General features: G+C 65.5%; 1 protein-coding gene across 1 annotated transcript in view; it reads right to left on the reverse strand.

Moving 5' to 3' along the window:
- Position 1: 1 nt before the first annotated feature.
- Positions 2-15,004, reverse strand: part of MYO15B (myosin XVB) — a 31,074-nt gene continuing 16,071 nt past the window's right edge. Inside the window, exons 23-63 of the mRNA XM_036339469.1 lie at positions 14,853-14,910; positions 14,497-14,627; positions 12,945-13,040; positions 12,612-12,847; positions 12,328-12,506; positions 12,074-12,146; positions 11,495-11,656; positions 11,153-11,253; positions 10,976-11,052; positions 10,761-10,845; positions 10,500-10,598; positions 10,244-10,353; positions 9,986-10,147; positions 9,684-9,753; positions 9,451-9,543; positions 9,106-9,388; positions 8,930-9,026; positions 8,600-8,813; positions 7,744-7,856; positions 7,457-7,516; positions 6,856-6,931; positions 6,606-6,724; positions 6,299-6,417; positions 6,086-6,227; positions 5,713-5,824; positions 5,452-5,588; positions 4,958-5,109; positions 4,755-4,815; positions 4,592-4,664; positions 4,133-4,209; positions 2,863-2,939; positions 2,667-2,782; positions 2,483-2,577; positions 2,302-2,379; positions 2,113-2,209; positions 1,811-1,956; positions 1,566-1,681; positions 1,132-1,265; positions 811-944; positions 582-722; positions 2-440 (exon numbers count right to left, since the gene is read on the reverse strand). Of these exons, the coding sequence (XP_036195362.1) occupies positions 381-440; positions 582-722; positions 811-944; positions 1,132-1,265; positions 1,566-1,681; positions 1,811-1,956; positions 2,113-2,209; positions 2,302-2,379; positions 2,483-2,577; positions 2,667-2,782; positions 2,863-2,939; positions 4,133-4,209; positions 4,592-4,664; positions 4,755-4,815; positions 4,958-5,109; positions 5,452-5,588; positions 5,713-5,824; positions 6,086-6,227; positions 6,299-6,417; positions 6,606-6,724; positions 6,856-6,931; positions 7,457-7,516; positions 7,744-7,856; positions 8,600-8,813; positions 8,930-9,026; positions 9,106-9,388; positions 9,451-9,543; positions 9,684-9,753; positions 9,986-10,147; positions 10,244-10,353; positions 10,500-10,598; positions 10,761-10,845; positions 10,976-11,052; positions 11,153-11,253; positions 11,495-11,656; positions 12,074-12,146; positions 12,328-12,506; positions 12,612-12,847; positions 12,945-13,040; positions 14,497-14,627; positions 14,853-14,910 (4,761 nt within the window). The 3' untranslated portion in view covers positions 2-380. The remainder of the gene's footprint in view (positions 441-581; positions 723-810; positions 945-1,131; positions 1,266-1,565; positions 1,682-1,810; positions 1,957-2,112; positions 2,210-2,301; positions 2,380-2,482; positions 2,578-2,666; positions 2,783-2,862; positions 2,940-4,132; positions 4,210-4,591; positions 4,665-4,754; positions 4,816-4,957; positions 5,110-5,451; positions 5,589-5,712; positions 5,825-6,085; positions 6,228-6,298; positions 6,418-6,605; positions 6,725-6,855; positions 6,932-7,456; positions 7,517-7,743; positions 7,857-8,599; positions 8,814-8,929; positions 9,027-9,105; positions 9,389-9,450; positions 9,544-9,683; positions 9,754-9,985; positions 10,148-10,243; positions 10,354-10,499; positions 10,599-10,760; positions 10,846-10,975; positions 11,053-11,152; positions 11,254-11,494; positions 11,657-12,073; positions 12,147-12,327; positions 12,507-12,611; positions 12,848-12,944; positions 13,041-14,496; positions 14,628-14,852; positions 14,911-15,004) is intronic.

Genomic DNA, 15,004 nt, shown 5'->3' on the forward strand with positions numbered 1-15,004 from the left:
AGGTTTTCTCTCGGAGCTTTATTTCCTCGGCAGCTGCTGCCCCCAGGTCTGGGCTCGTGCTGATCCTGAGCCGGGGCCAGGCGGGCACTGCCCCCAGACGGGCAACATCAGCTCCCACGCTGAGTTCCCACAGCCCCCACGTCCCCCGAAGGAGTCCATCCCAGTTGATGTCACTGTAGCAGCCCCTGCTTTGGGACCTTCATGTGGGCCAGCCGGGCTGTGCTGGGCAGGTTCCAGAACAGCCAAGCCACAAAGTCCAAACCAAAGTGACCTGACAGCAACCAAGGGAGACCATCGGGTGGAACTGGGCCCAGGGAGGGCCCAGGGAGGGCCCTTCGTCCTCTCCTGCCCTCCACCTCTCCTCTCGGGTGAGGCGGCCACTAAACGGAAGTGTCGCTGCTGTGGAGCAGGAAGGTGATGGTGTGCTGCAGCTCCCGGGCCTGCGGGCACAGGCCTGTGAGGACAGGCTCCGGCCAGCCCGCCTCTGCCCCGCCCACACGACGCCTGGGCAGTGGGCATCGGCTGGGCCCAGGCTCCGGGCATGCCAGCCTCCCAGGTGGTCAGAGGCCCTCACCACTCACCTGCGGCAGCTCGAACCAGACGGTCTGGGGGCTGTCAGCGGAGCCGTAGTTGAGTTCCAGGGCAGGGGGCCTGTCTGCCTCCAGGGGGCTCAGCAGGTGGAGCTGCTGCAGGTCCCTCAGGGCGATGGAGCAGCACAGCGCCTGGGGGCAGCAGGGTCAGGGCTTGACACTCTCACGGGGGTGTACGTGTGGGCGGTGGGAGGGGAATGGCCCAGGGTGCCCAGCCCACCTGGGAGCTGGGGTCCATGATGATGAGGTGCTGGCGGTTCAGCCCCAGGAGGCTGGGTCTGGGCAGCGTCAGGTCACTCGCTCGCAGCACCACGTAGACAGTGTAACCGAAAAGGGGCAGCTGGCTGGCTGCCTCTGGGGGTGGAGGGGTGACATGGAAGATGGGAGTTCTGGGGCCTGGGGACCTGCCCTGCTGGCCCCCAGGTGAGGTGAGAGGGACAGGGAAGGTGGAGCAGCTTTCTCAGCCCTCCACCCTCACCCCTTCCCTCCAGGGCCTCTACCTCCTCCCTCCTCCCCAGCTGCCCCCAGGCCCCAGACCCACCGATGAAGTCGATCTGAGCTTCCTGGGCGCTGCGTCCTTGCAGCTGCCGCAGCTCCTGGTCCATCAGGCTCTGGATGGCGGCCATGTTCAACTGGCCTTGCGGCAGCCTCGGCAAGTAAGCCAGCAGGTCTTGCCTAGGACACAGCGGTGGTCAAGGCTGGGCATCCAGCGGGCGCGCAGTGAGTGAGCCCGTGGCTGCGTGGGTGAGACTGCAGATCCAGACACACCAGTGCGGTGTCCCTGCCCCTGAGCTTGGGTGGGGCGGACGGGCCTCCACTGCTCCAGCCCCATCTGGTTAGGGCCAAGGAGAGTCAAGTCAGGTGGCCCTGACCTTGGATTGTGGGCTGAGAGGCCCTTGGGGTGGATGCTGAGGCTGACCTCAGCACCAGGAGGGACGAGAAGTGACAGGAGGCGTGGGGGGCGTGCACACTCACTCTGAGCGGGGGGCCTCTTGGGTCCTGCTGACAAGCTGGAGGGCAGCCAGCCTGGCAACTAGGGCATCTGCCTGGGCGCCGACCAACAGCTTCCCCTGCAGGTAGTCTCGCTGCACCTGAGGGCAGAGCACAGTGAGGGGCAGCTGTGCCCTACAGCCCCCGACAGTCCTGCCCCCGGTCCCTGCTCCTGGCGGGAGGGGAGGGAGGCCCGGAGGCCCCGCCCAGGCAGTGGGCAGCAGGCTGACCTGGCTGTAGTGGGTGCTGATGTAGGTGGGGTTATCGAAGTGCAGGCGGGTCTCCCAGCCGAGCCGCCGGCTGTGCAGGCTGGTCTCCCGGTCCACCAGCACGTTGTTGAGGTACTCCTGGGGCCGCAGGGGCCGCACCAGCTCACCTGCACGGGGAGCTCGGTTCAGCGCCCTCCCTGCTGCCCAGGCCCCGCCCCGCCCCTGCCAGCCCCAGTGTAGGAACTGCCTCGCCTGGGTGCAAAAGTGGACCCAGCAGGGGAGCCGCTCTGAGTGCAGCCTGGCGTCCTTCCCCCATGACTCGCCTTCGCCTTGGATGAGGAACAGGGCAAATTCCTGGACCTCCTCGGGCTCCGTGATGCCCATCTTCCCACACAGCTCCTCCAGCACCTCTGCTGCCACCTGGGCGTGCAGACAGGCCATGATGGGGCCGGGCCAGGACTGAGGCCCACAGCCCCGCCCCTCCCCAGCCCGTCTCGGTGGCCCCAGCTCACGGTGAAAGGCCCGATGTTGGTCTTGTAGCCCACGCCTCCGGGCAGGTGAACCAGGAGCAGGCGGAGCATTTTCCCTTTCTGCCAGGGCACGTGGCAGGTCAGTCCACCCCAGTCAAAGGCCCTGGCTCCCCCCAACCCCCCGAGGGAGACCCAGAATGCCCGCCGCCTGCACCCCCAGTACCAGGAACGCCTTCATTTCACCCGGGGGCAGCAGCCGCCGGCGCCCCCCGTATTTGACCGTCTGCTGGAGGTGCTTCTGGCTGCTGCGGGCCAGCTCTGCAGAGAGGACCAGGCTGTGGTCAGCGGCATCTTCAAACCCCTCCCCACGCCGCCGAGACCTGCCTGGGAGCCCCTCCCACAGGCACCTTGACTCCTGCCCGCGTCCTGCAGAAACTGGGTCACGTAGGGCATCAGCGTGACGGACGGCGGCAGGAAGCCGGTGAGGAGGCTGAGGAAGCTCCAGCCTCGAGCACAGAATTCCCTGCGGGGCAGAGAGCTGGGCTCGGGCTGCAGGACATGCAGCGGACTGCCCGCCGCCCACCGCAGCACCCCAACACTCACAGCCGGGGGTGTCCCGTGACCTGCTTGATGGCCTGGCAGTAAATCTCATCCCTGAGGTTCTCCTTCTCCCGGCACAGCTACGGGCACAGAAAGGGCGGGTGGGCAGGGGAGAGGCAGCCGGGGGGCGGGCAGAATGCAGTGGAGTGAGGGGTGGCGTGGGAGCTGATGGCTAGAGGCTGGGGGCCAAGTGGGGTGACAGCCCAGTCGGTGGTCATCTCTCTGTCATCTCACTCGGTTTAATGGTGTCTGCACAACCGGTCACTCTAAGACACTGTCTCCAGCTGCTTCCGGCCGTGCTTGGCCTGTCCTCCGCCTTCCCTGGTCCCTCTTAGTTACCTCCTTGACCTCTAAGGGCTGCGGTGCCCTTGGGCCTCTGTACTCCTCCCGGATGCTCTTAGCTGCTTCCATCTGCTGATGACCTGGTGCCTGCCTCCAGCTCACACTTCTCCCTTGAACCCCAGCCCTCCCCTTGGAAGTCTGGGACTTCAGACCTCACATGTCCGAAATTCTCCAGCAGCCCAGGCCCGCTCCTCCCCCAGGCTTAGCAAACAGCAGGGGCCTGTGGGATCCCTGGCCCCTCTCTCTCACCCCCCCCCCCCCACATGCAATTCCTGGAAGCCTGTGCTCGGCTCTCTGCTGCCACCTCTTGGCCCCCGCCGGCACTGCCTCTCACCTGGCATCACTGCAATCACCTTTGCCCTTAAGCCCCCAGAATAGCCACAGCTAGAGCCACCCCAGCAAACACAAGCCACATCCCTCCTCAAACCCCTCCCGTGGGTTTCTCTCTCTTGAAAAAAAAAAAATCAAAGTTCTGACAATGGCCTGCACGGCCTGCCGTGACCTGGACCCACTGTCCGTCCTGGGGCCGCCTCCTCCCCTCTCCCCTTGCCCACTGGCTCCAGCCACACTGGCCTTGCTGGTGCTGAGGCTCACCCCCTCGTGAGCATTCACCCCGCCCCTCCCTCTGTCCACATGCACTGCCCCGGTGCACACAGGCCTCCCTCCCTCTGCTCCAGTGCCAGCCTCTGCCCTGGCTCAGCACCTCCCCTGCCTTCCGCACGGCCGCACCTGTCTCCTCCTCCTAGGTCGTAAGTCTGCGTGGCTCACTGCCACACCCCCGGCATATAGTAGGTGCTCAATAAACACTTGTGGCTGATTCGAATGAATAGTGACCAAGGGAAGGGGGTCCCGTTCAGGCCCAGGCAGGACAGGACTGCGTCCTCAGGCTCCCGGTGTCTCCCCCAGGTCCCGGCGCGCAGCCCTCGCTTACCTTCAGCAGCTCATAGAGGAGCTCTATCTCGTCCTTGCTCCGGGGCTTCGGCTGGTCCCCCATAAACTGCATCAGAACTACAGGCAGCACGAGAAACGTGGGGAGCTGGGGGGGGCCTGGCCCTGGCCCACGCGTCCCCACACAGGGCTTTCCCCCGCCATCTGATGTCTTGCTCTCAAAACGTGTGTGAGCCAGGTCGGGCGGCAGACCCAGGCTGACCGATGGGGAAACAAGGCTCAGGAATTCTGTGGGTGCCCGCAGCCCCACATGGTGCACCGCCACTGCCTTCCGGCCCAGAATCTACACAACCCACGTCTTGGGCAGGAGTAGAAGTAGGCGAAGGCCGCCGGGGAATAGGAACCACCCCTGGGCTGCCCTGAAGTGGCAAACTCCCGGAGAAGGCGGCCGGGTGCCTAGGTCCAAGGCACCACAGGCATGGGGCCCAGGCTGGCCACTCACCCTGGAAGCTCTCCACAGCCTGCCTGCTCGTGTCCTCATCACTGAGGCTGATGAGCGACTCCTGGATGGGGGCCTGCAGGCAAAGAGGCGGGGCTGTGGGTCTGGGGCCTGTGGGACCCAGGGGGCAGGTCCACTGGCCCGACTCCCCCTCCTGCCCCCCTACCTTGGTGTACTGCACCAGGCTGGCCATGGCCTTCTGAGCATCTCCACCTGCCTGGGCCAGCCTGAGGGGCAGAGAGAGCACAGCCCTGCTTGCTCGGCCCTTCCGCCCCTTCCCAGGCTGTGGCCTGGTGGCCCCGAGCAGGGAGCCCCCTTCACAGAAGCTGAGGACGGGTAGGGTGGGCCAGGGCGGGTCAGGGCACTCACAAGGTCTGGGGCTTCCGGAAGTATTTCAGGGCAAAGTCCTGCATGGTGTAGTTGTGGGAGACAATGGACAGAGAGGCAGGGACCTCGGAGAAGGGCAGGCCGCTGGCCTCTGAGTTGTCACCGTGTGCCTGGCTCGAGGGTCTGGCGGGGCCCTGGGAGCACAGGAGACCTGGTGCCACCCTGAGACCTGGCCGGTGCGCAGACCCTGCCCCAGCCCCGCCTGGCCCCCCTAGGGGAGCAGGGGAGCAGCTGCAGTGAGCACACCACCAGTCAGGAGAGTCAAGAGCTTTTTATTGAGCGTCTTCTAGTGCAGCACCAGACTAAGCACCGCCAGGGACACGCGAGGGGCAGACAGCACAGCCCCGCCCGGGGGGAGCTCACAGTCCGGCTGCGGAGGTGAGGCAGGCGCTGGGAGAGGGTGGAGAGGGTGGCGGGCGAGCCTCACTGCTCTGGGGCAATCGAGCCCTTTCCTTCCTCAACTCCTACTTCCTCACCTCCAACCCCCTCTCCCGCGGAGCCAGGCCTGGCTCTCCGCGCAGCAGCGAGAAGGAAAAGTCCGGGGCAGCCGCCGGCTGCACCACGTCCACAGGAAAGAGTCCGGAGCGGCCGCCGGCAGAGCCAAACTGCCAGCCTGGAGGGCACACAGGGACAGCGTCTTACCCACCTGCCCCTCTGTCCTCAGAGTCGTCTCCCCAACCCTCCCTCCCGCCCGTGCCACCCTCCCTCGCCAGCGCCCTGCTGGCCCCTGGAGAGACCTGGCTCCAGATCGATGGCCGGCAGCAGCTTGATGAGGTCCCCGCGGTGGAAGCTGAGGAGGCTGCGGTCATCGGTGATGTAGCTTCGCAAGGCGACGACATAGCCAGAGTCCTGCAGGCAGGAGGGTGGGAGGGTGAGCGGGCGAGCGAGTGGCCAGCCTGCCGGTGGCCCCTGTCCTGCCGCCCTACCTGCTCATCCTCCACTGGCCCATTCCCACCTCAGCACCCCAGAGTTCCAGGGGCCCAGCCCCAACCCAGGAAGCTAGGAGGAGCTTGGCTGACAGCCCCGAGACCAGCCAACCCAGACAGGGCACCCCGGAGCGTAAGCGGAGGCCCCGCCCGCCCCTCTCGGCCCCTCTCGGCCCGCACTTGCCTTCTGGAGCTCACTCAGGAAGAGCTCCACCATGGCCTTGATGGCACCTGCCCGGACCGAGTGCAGCACCAACTGCTCGCTCTTCAGTGTCAGCTCCAGGGTGGAGCCCCCCCGGCACTCCACGCCCAGCACCTCAGCAAAGCTGTGCACAGGGTGGGGGCATGAGCTGGGGGCCACCTCGCCACCTCCAGCCCCCTACCGGCCCGGCCCCACCTGTAGGAGCAGAGAGTCTTCAGCTGGTGGAGGCCGACGCCGGGGCCACGGGCCAGCTTGAGCAGTCTCAGCCCCCGGTGCGACACGCCCAGCAGCTGCACGTTGCTGCCACTCTCGCCCTGCCCAGAGGGGGTCACAGAAAGGCTGCTGGGTCCCCTCCACCACCCAGGATGCCTTTATGTTTCCTCTGGAGCCCACCCCACCCCACTCCACCCCCTACTCCCATCCCTGCTGCAGAAGGCCCTGGCCGTGTGCCGGGGTCCAGACTGGGTGCTGTCACCCCCAGCCCTACCCCCACCTCACTCACCGAGACGGGGAAGATGCGGGAGAAGTAATTGGCCCAGTTGTCCCGAGCGGCCACCACAATGCGCTTCTTGACACTGTCCTCAGTGGTGCCGAGTGAGTCCAGGCCCACCTCCAGGTCTCCTGCGGGCAGGGACGGCCCCAGCCTGTCCTGAGGCTCCCCACAGAGCAAACCCCAGAGTCTGCTCTCTCCCTCCGCGCAGGCCCGGCCCCCAGCATCCCAGCTCCCTGACTCCAGGGTCCCTGGACCATACCCAGCAGGTCTTTCATTCTGCACCGCTCGTCCTGGGAGATCCGGGTGCAGGACTCGGAAAAGGTGTCCTTCAGGATCTGGGGGCAGAGCCAGGTGGTCACCACCAGGGCCCGAGGCCAGAGCCCCCCACGAAAGCATCACACACCGAGGAGAAGCTGGAGGGCCCGAGGGCGGAGACGGAGCAGGAGAAACATGGGGCTTCCAAGTCCAGGGCCCCACCACCCCGAGCTCTGCCTGCCTTCCCGAGTGCCAGCTGCTCCTCGGTCAGTGGAAGTAAGCCTCCCTGAAGCAGCAGAACTTGTGGGAGGCTATGGAGGTGGGGGACAGGCACGGTCCTGGGAGCATCCAGAGGCGGCCAAGGAACAAGCACCAGGAGCACCTACTGTGTGCTGGAGCCTGTTGGGCACTGTGTACACTACCCTTAATCCTCGTGGCCAATAACGGTTCCTACTCACAGGGGTGTGAGGGCTTCAGAGAGGGGGCGGGGCTGGACCCGCACAAGTGCCCCACAGGTGCTGGCTGTTATCCTGCCCTCCCACGGGCGCGAACACCCAGGGGTGGGTGCACTCTCACCGAACGCCCAGGAGTGGGTGCACTCTCACCTGCTCACAGAGGAGCCCGAGGTTGTAGGGGTGGCTGAAGTTCTCCCGGGGGTAGAAGACCTGGAGGAGGGCATGGAGAGCAAGGGTGGGCATGGCGTCCTGCGCAGCCCTTTCCCGCTCCCCTTCACCCCCCCGACCCCCGTCTCTGCCTTCCAGGCCAGACAGAAAATCCCCCGAAGTGGTCGTGGGGCAGCAGCTCCCCGTGTTTGTGTGTGGGGAGCAGATACTGGGGTTCCCCAGCGGGTTCCCGCACAGCCTGCCACCCCCTCCCCAGCCCTCATGCCCACCTCCTTGCGTAGGAACAGCCTCCAGGGCGCACTGGTGTAGGAGAAGCACACGCTGCCGGAGGGCACGAGTAGCTGGGTGCTCACCCCCTGATCTCCCATGGACCCCAGAAAGCCTAGCAGAGGAGGTGCCGGGAGCACCGGGTGAGGAGCGGCCAGAGCCAGAATGACAGGCTCAGGGCGAGAAGGCCCTCGCCGCCCCAGCCCCTGGGAGGCCCACCCCTCGCCACGCCACGACGCCCCACCGCACCCCGCTGCCCAGCGGCACCCCCTCGGCCCCGCCCCGCCCCGCCCCTCCTCCCGTCCCTCGGCTTCGCCCCGCCCCCTCCGCCCCGCCCCTTCCCTCCTCCCATCCCTCGGCTTCGCCACGCCCCCCGCTGCCTCGCCACGCCCCTCGACCTCGGCCCCACCCCTCCTCCCCGTCCCTCGGCTTCGCCACGCCCCCGCCGCCTCGCCACGCCCCTCGACCTCGGCCCCACCCCTCCTCCCCGTCCCTCGGCTTCGCCCCGCCCCCGCCGCCTCGCCACGCCCCCGCCGCCGCGCCACGCCCCTAGTCCCATGTCGGGCCTCAGGCTTTCCCCGGGGTCCTTGCCCACGTCAGCAGGGCCATTAAATTTCTGACAGAGCTGTCAGCTCTGCATCGAGGACATCACCCTGTGTGTGCCAGTCCCTTGGTGCCAGACAGGTTCCAGGGGTACCGGGCCCTGCCCTGGGCGGGAACGCGGAAGCTGGGGCTCCAAAGTCCAGAAGCCAGAGCAGCTGACCTCAGGCATGAGCACCCCCAGGCTGTTGGGAATCCTGCCCCCTCCACCCTTCTCCGCCAAGGAAGCCCACCGCATGGGGTCGTGGGGTTCCTTACCGCGGGGCTCAGCTGAAGGGGTCCCCGGGTCCCCAGGTGGAGGCAGTGGGGGCGCGGGTGGAGGTGGGGGTGCCTGGGCAGTGGGTGGCTTCTGGCCAAACAGCTGCTGAAGGGGCCCCTGCTTCTCCCGGATGGAGTTGGAGGTCCGGATCCGCGGTGCGGCCTTGGGTCGAGGGGCCACAGCTGGCGGAGGACCCTTCTCTGGGCACAGCGCCTGTGGGGGCACAGAGAGCGCACACGACACAAGCTGTGTCTGGGGAGAAGGCCACGCGGACCCCTGAGAGCCGCGGGCTCCTAAGCAGAGCAGCCGCGCCTTGGATGGGAAGGGACGGGCCTCACCGAGGAGGGCGATTGGGCACCGCTGATCCCCAGCTTAGCCAGAGCCTCATCCTTAGGGTTGTTTTTCTTCAGGAAATTTTGGGGGGGCCTCCTGAGAGAAGGAAAAGGTCAGGAGCCCGCAGGTTTCTCCCTGCGGAGTGGGCAGCACTGGCAGGCCCCGGGCCCACCTGGATGGCTGCACCGGCACGGGCACGGGGCCTGGGCGGCTCTGGTACATGCGGATGATGTTACGGATCTCCCTGCTGGGCAGCTTCGGGGATTCTGGTTTGGGCACCGCATCTCTGCCCTGCGCCTGCCTGGGACCACCATCAGGCTCCACCTTCTGGGCCAGCTCAGCCTCTGCCTTCCGCACAGCTTTGGTCCCACCTGGTGTCAGTGGCTTCTTCACTCCCCGGGCGGGAGGAGGAGATGGCACTGCCGAGGAGGAAACAGGTGAGACCCTGTGCAAAACTGCAGAGCCAGGCGCGCCCCCCTCACCCCCCGCATCCCGCTGCCCCCCATCTCCCTGCCACCTGCACTGGGTTCCTCCTCTTCCTGCTCCTCCCCTCGGGGGATCTGCACCTTGGCCGGAGGCTTCACCATCTTCACCTTGATCTGCTGCTGCCCTGTAAGTGCCCAGATGGCCCTGTCACCCTCCACCTGGCCAGCCCATCCGTGCCCCTGGACTGGCCACATCAGACTCAGGGGATAGAGTGCACCCGCTGACCCCTGGCCAGGCTGGGCCTGCCACCCCAAGTCCCCTCACCCATCTTCTGGAAATAGTTCCGTTTCTGCTGGAAGCTCCTCAGCCTCTCCTCCTCGTCCTGTGAGGTCTCCTGCGGGGTCTCCTCAGGGGTCTCCTGGGGGGTCTCCTGGCAGGAAGGGGAAGTGAGGGAACAGCACTGCCAGCCAAGCTGCCCCTCTCACAGTGAACCCCTCAAATCCCTGGGACTGGGGCCCGACGGCATCTTTTCTGCATCTTCCCACGCTCCTGCCCTGTCTTTCATCCCTGCAGCCCTGGAGCCGGCTGCCCCATCCGGGATGGCCTCTGCGGTCTCCACTCCTCACCCTCAGGCAGACACCCACCGGCTCCGGCTCCTGCTCCGGCTCCTCCCGGGGGGCCGGGGGCTTCTTGGGCTTCGGGGCAATGGCTGACGTGGCCTGGCGCTGGCGCTGCTGAGTCTGCTGCTCTAGGGTCAGGGACATGGCCTGGGCGGTCATCTGCTGGGCCTGAGGGGGAGGAGCAGTGGGCCAGGTTAGAGCTGGCCTGGCCCTGCCCACAGGCCTGGCCCTACCAGGCCACCTGGGGGCCCTGCCCACCCTCACCAGGAGCAACGCCTGCTGGTTGATGAAGTTCTGCTGCTGGGCTGCCAGCTGCCTGGCGTCCACGCTGGGGAGCAGGGGCTGTGGCTGCGGCTGTGGTGGCACCATCATGGCTGCAGGGTGGCAGGTGGGTGGGGCAGGTGAGCACCGGGGCCAAGATGGAAACCCTTTGCCCGCTGTGCCCTCTGAGCCTCTGGCAAGACCCTCCCTCCTCCAGTCCCTACCTCAGAAGGGACCCGGTGCCCCAGCCCAGCCTTACCTGGCATGGCAGGGACTGTGCCCATTGCTGGCATCATGGGCATGGGTGCAGGCATCATAGCTGGCTGGTATCCAGGCATCTGCATCATCCCTGGGTACACTGAGGGGACAGGGCCCTCCCAGGTTGGTCCCTAGCTGGGCCCATGGCCCACTCCTTCCAGCTCCAGGCAACGCGTTCAGGCCCAGGGTGCTGGCCGGGGCTCTAACCCCAGATCCATGGTCCTAGGCCATGCTCGCCTGTGCTGTTCCACCCCCCACTCACCCATAGGGTAGCTTCCTTGCTGCATGGGCCCGATGCCGCCCCCTCCCTTCATGCGGCTGCTCAGAGCCCTGGCTTGTTCCAGATCCTGAAGGGACAAAGGTCACAGGTCATAAGGTCAGAGCTAGAGCCCTGGGAGAGATGGGAGGGGCAGCAGAGGCCCCAGTGGGGTAGGGGCAGGGGTGGGGTGGGGTGGGGTATGTGTGCAGGACACTCACGCTGAGGCCTGGGGAGAGGACTGGCTCGAAGATGTGGTCCAGGTAGCTATCCAGGTTCCCTGAGGCCCGGGACTCCCCTGTGGAGCCGGAGGAGGGGCAGTGTCACCGCCTGGGGCGTGGGCTCCCTACACCCCCATTCCCATCTCTGCCAGCCTGTGTGCCCACTCCCAGCCTTACCTGTGTGGCCCCTGCCAGGGAGTGTCGGGGCTGGGCCTGGAGGGGGACCTGGGTACAGTGAGGGGGCCTGGACGCCCGGGGCGGGGGGGATGTCCTCGGCTCTGCGGGAGATAGTGGGCCCAACTGAGCGGGCACCTGGCTGCGGGCAGTGCCGGGCTGAGGCCAGGTGTAGAAGCTGCTGAGGGGGGTGTCCCAACGGAGGGGGAAGAGGCTTGCAGGGGTCGGGAGGCGGGAGACTGGGTCAGTGGCAGCCCCTGTAACCACCAGGTATGATACAGTGGCTGTGGGGTCAAGGTAGGGACAGGAGCAGGCCGGGGACAGGGGTGCTGGGGCGGCACCTACAAGCTTCGGGGGGCAATGGGGTAGCTGTGGGGATCAGCAGGGTCCCCCAGGTCCTCGGTCTGGCCGATCAGGTCCAGCACGAAGTCACAGCCAGCCAAGTCCTCCCAGGAGTCCCCGGAGTGCAGTGACACGGACCAGCCACGGGGGGGCCCCTCCAGGCCTCTGGATGGGACAGAGGTGTGCATTAGGGGTGTGGTCAGCCGGGCAGGTGACCATCCCCGAAGGGCCAGGGCCTGAGGGGGGCCAAGGGTGAGGGCTGCGGAGGGGACAGGACCCTGGGTGAGGGCTCCAGATTGCACAGACAGGTTGCAACTCACAACCCTTCCACTTACTCGTCGGCTCTGACGCACACGTGTACTCATTCACCTATTTAATTGGAACCCGGCCCGTAGGTGTCATCTCACTCCTGTTGCCTATCTCGTCTGGACCCTGCCCACTTACCCCGCCCCTCCCCCCCTTGCGGGGCACAGCTTTGGCCCTGGGCTGGGGCAGCTGCAGGAGGTGCTTGGTGGGAGAGTGGGCTGAGAGGACGGGACCACGCTCAGTGCTGGCTGCACCCTCCATCCCAGGCCCCCGCACCTGCTCTGCAGAATCCACCCGGCAAACTGCTCCCCCGTAGTCCAGGACTCCACCTCTGCCGAGAAGCACTCGTCTGCGGGACCGGGGTGGGGACCGAGAGTGAGAGACGGCGGCCTTCGCCCCGGCGGGAAGGGGCTGCTGTCCCCAAGGGGGCCCAAAAGCAGGACAGGAAGGAGAGCAGGATGTTGGGGTGAAGCAGGGAGGGGGTCCAGGGAGCATGAGGGGCAGGCTGGCTCCACTGTAGGCGGCATCACCATTGAGAGTGAAGACGTCCAGCACCATGCGTCCTCGGCGCCGTCCGGCCGTCCACTCGAGCTGAGTGGGGGGGTGGGCACGTGTGGTCTCAGGGGCCAGCCGTGTCTGCTCCAGGGCCACCAGCAGCTTGTGCTGGCACAGCGCTGCCATGCCGCTGGGGGCGTGGTCTGACACAAACCTGTGGGGACAGCCCTAGGCTGTGGGGGTGGGGCGGCCACTGACCGCCCCACCAGCCTCCACCTGAGCCCCCTAGTCCTGGGACTCCTCGTGCCAGGCCTCTTACTTGAGCAGCGGCTTCTGCAGGGCGGGCGCCGGGGGGAAGGCGCTGAGCAGGATGGCCATGAGGGCCCAGCCCCGCTGGCTCTGCTGCTCGTTGGGGTTGTGCCACAGCTGGGCCACGAGCTGGCTGAAGAGCTCGTCTCGCAGTCCCGGCCGGCGCTGCCCCTGCCTCACCAGGTAGGTGCCCATGGTCTGCTCCTGCCAGGACGGCAGGGACTCCTCCCCGAGGAGCCGCAGCATCTGCGGGGCCAGGCGAGGGCAGGGCATGTGGGGCTCCGTGGTCCCAGCCGCACGGAGGAGCAGGCCTGCCCTGTCCCCTCCCTGGTGTGTCACTCACCACCTTGTTGATATCCAGGGCGTGCTGAGGGTTCTCACCGTCCAGCCGGGTCAGCGGCTTGTCCAGCAGCTGCCCAGGAGCGGGCAGAGATGGCTCCTGCAAGGAAGGAGGGCAACCCAGCGCCTGAGCAGCTGGCCTTGCTGACCTGCTGGAGACGGCGCGGGGAGCCCAGGGAGCAGCGCTCTGGGGGAGGGAGGAGGAAGGACTGGCGTGGAAAACCCTCATTAAAATGCAGCTTAGAACACCAATCAGAAAGGATATATGCACCCCTATGTTCACAGCAGCACAATTCACCATAGCTAAGGTTTGGAAACAGCCCAAGTGCCCATCAGCAGATGAGTGGATTAAAAAACTGTGGTACATCTGTACAATGGAATACTACGCTGCGGTAAAAAAAGGGAACTCTTGCCATATGCAACAGCATGGATGGAACTGGAGAGCATTATGCTAAGTGAAATTAGCCAGTCAGAGAAAGATAAACACCACATGATCTCACTCATTTGTGGAATATAGAGAACAACATAGACTGATGAACAGGGACAGATCCAAAGACAGGGAAACAGCGATCAGACTATCAATCCCCAGAGGGAAAGTAGGGGTGGGCGGGGGTAAGGGGAAGAGATCAACCAAAGGACTTGTATGCATGCATGTAAGCCAAACCAATGGACATGGACAACAGGGGGATGAGAGCATGAGTGGGGCGGGGGGAGGTTGGGGGTTAATGGGAAGATGAGGACACATTTGTAATACCTTAACCAATAAAGAAATTAAAGATAAAAAAATAATAAAATGCAGCTTAGCCTGGCCAATGTGGTTGAGCATCGACCTAAGAGCCGGGAGGTCACGGTTTGATTCCGATCAGGGCACAGGCCCGGCTTGTGGGCTCGATCCCCAGTGTGAAGCAGGCAGGAGGCAGCCCATCAGCGATTCCCTCTCATCATTGATGTTTCTCTCTCTCTCACCCCCTCCCTTCCTCTCTGAAATCAATAAAAATATATTTTTTAAATGAGGCTTAACTGCTTGTTCTGATTACAAAATTGATGCCCATGCACGCGGGAAACGCAGAAACCCTGGAAAAGGATAAAGGATAAAAACCAGCCCTCGCGGTCCACCGCCCGGCACAGCCAGTTGGTGTCTTGGCCTCTCTCTCCAGTCCTACTTCCTAGTTCTCGGCACAAACACAGCCATCCCCGCCCCCACCCCCCGCCCCCGCTGTTGTCTCTACACATTGAGATTCTGTTCTGTGTGCAGTTTTGAATCGCACCCTGCAGCCGGGACAGCGTCCCCGGCCGTCACACACGCTTTAACACACGACGGCAGCGGCAGGGCCCGGCCCAGGTGTAACAGGCGTGGCTTCAGAGTGAACAACACCGGAGAGTGAGTCATTTAGGTTCAATGAATATTTTCCGAGGAAGGCAGCTGTGTCCACAGGCCCAGGCTGGGAGAGGGAAGAGGCGGGGTGGGGACAGGAATAGACAGCCGCTGCCTGGTAGGGGCTACCACCCGGGACTGTGGGCTCCGGCCAGCGAGAGCTGCGGCCTGGGGGGCCCACCTGGAAGCCGGTGGAGATGAAGGTGGAGAAGGGGAACTGGTCGATGTCCGGCGGCAGGGTCAGGCTGGGCCGAGCAGGAACCTCCGGGGGCTTGGTCTCAGTGATGCTCTGGGCCAGCGTGTGCTGACGGCCTGGGGACAGCACCGGGAGGCAGCCCAGAGGTGCCCAGGTCAGGCGCCCGGCTCTGGTGCCGCCGCCAGCCCTCACCATCACCCCGGCCCCGTGCAGAGGGAGCTGGACCAGGAGCTCCGGGGGCCGGGAGCCGCAGCGGGAGGGACCACGGGGACGGACCCTCTCACACAACTGAGGGGCTGGGAGGGGTCATGGGAAGAGTGACCCCATCAAGCAGGACTCACCTTCCTCTTCCCTCAGCAGCACGGCCAGCTCGGCCGGGATCTCCAAGCGCGCCAGCTCCTGCCGGAGGGGCATTGACCCGTGTGGGGAAGGGCCGGGCACCCGGGGTCCGTCCTTCCCCAGGTCTATGACCTCCCTCCAAAGACCCTGGGCG

Source organism: Myotis myotis, unplaced genomic scaffold (genome assembly GCF_014108235.1).
Source record: "Myotis myotis isolate mMyoMyo1 unplaced genomic scaffold, mMyoMyo1.p scaffold_m19_p_17, whole genome shotgun sequence".
Lineage (NCBI taxonomy): Eukaryota > Metazoa > Chordata > Mammalia > Chiroptera > Vespertilionidae > Myotis > Myotis myotis.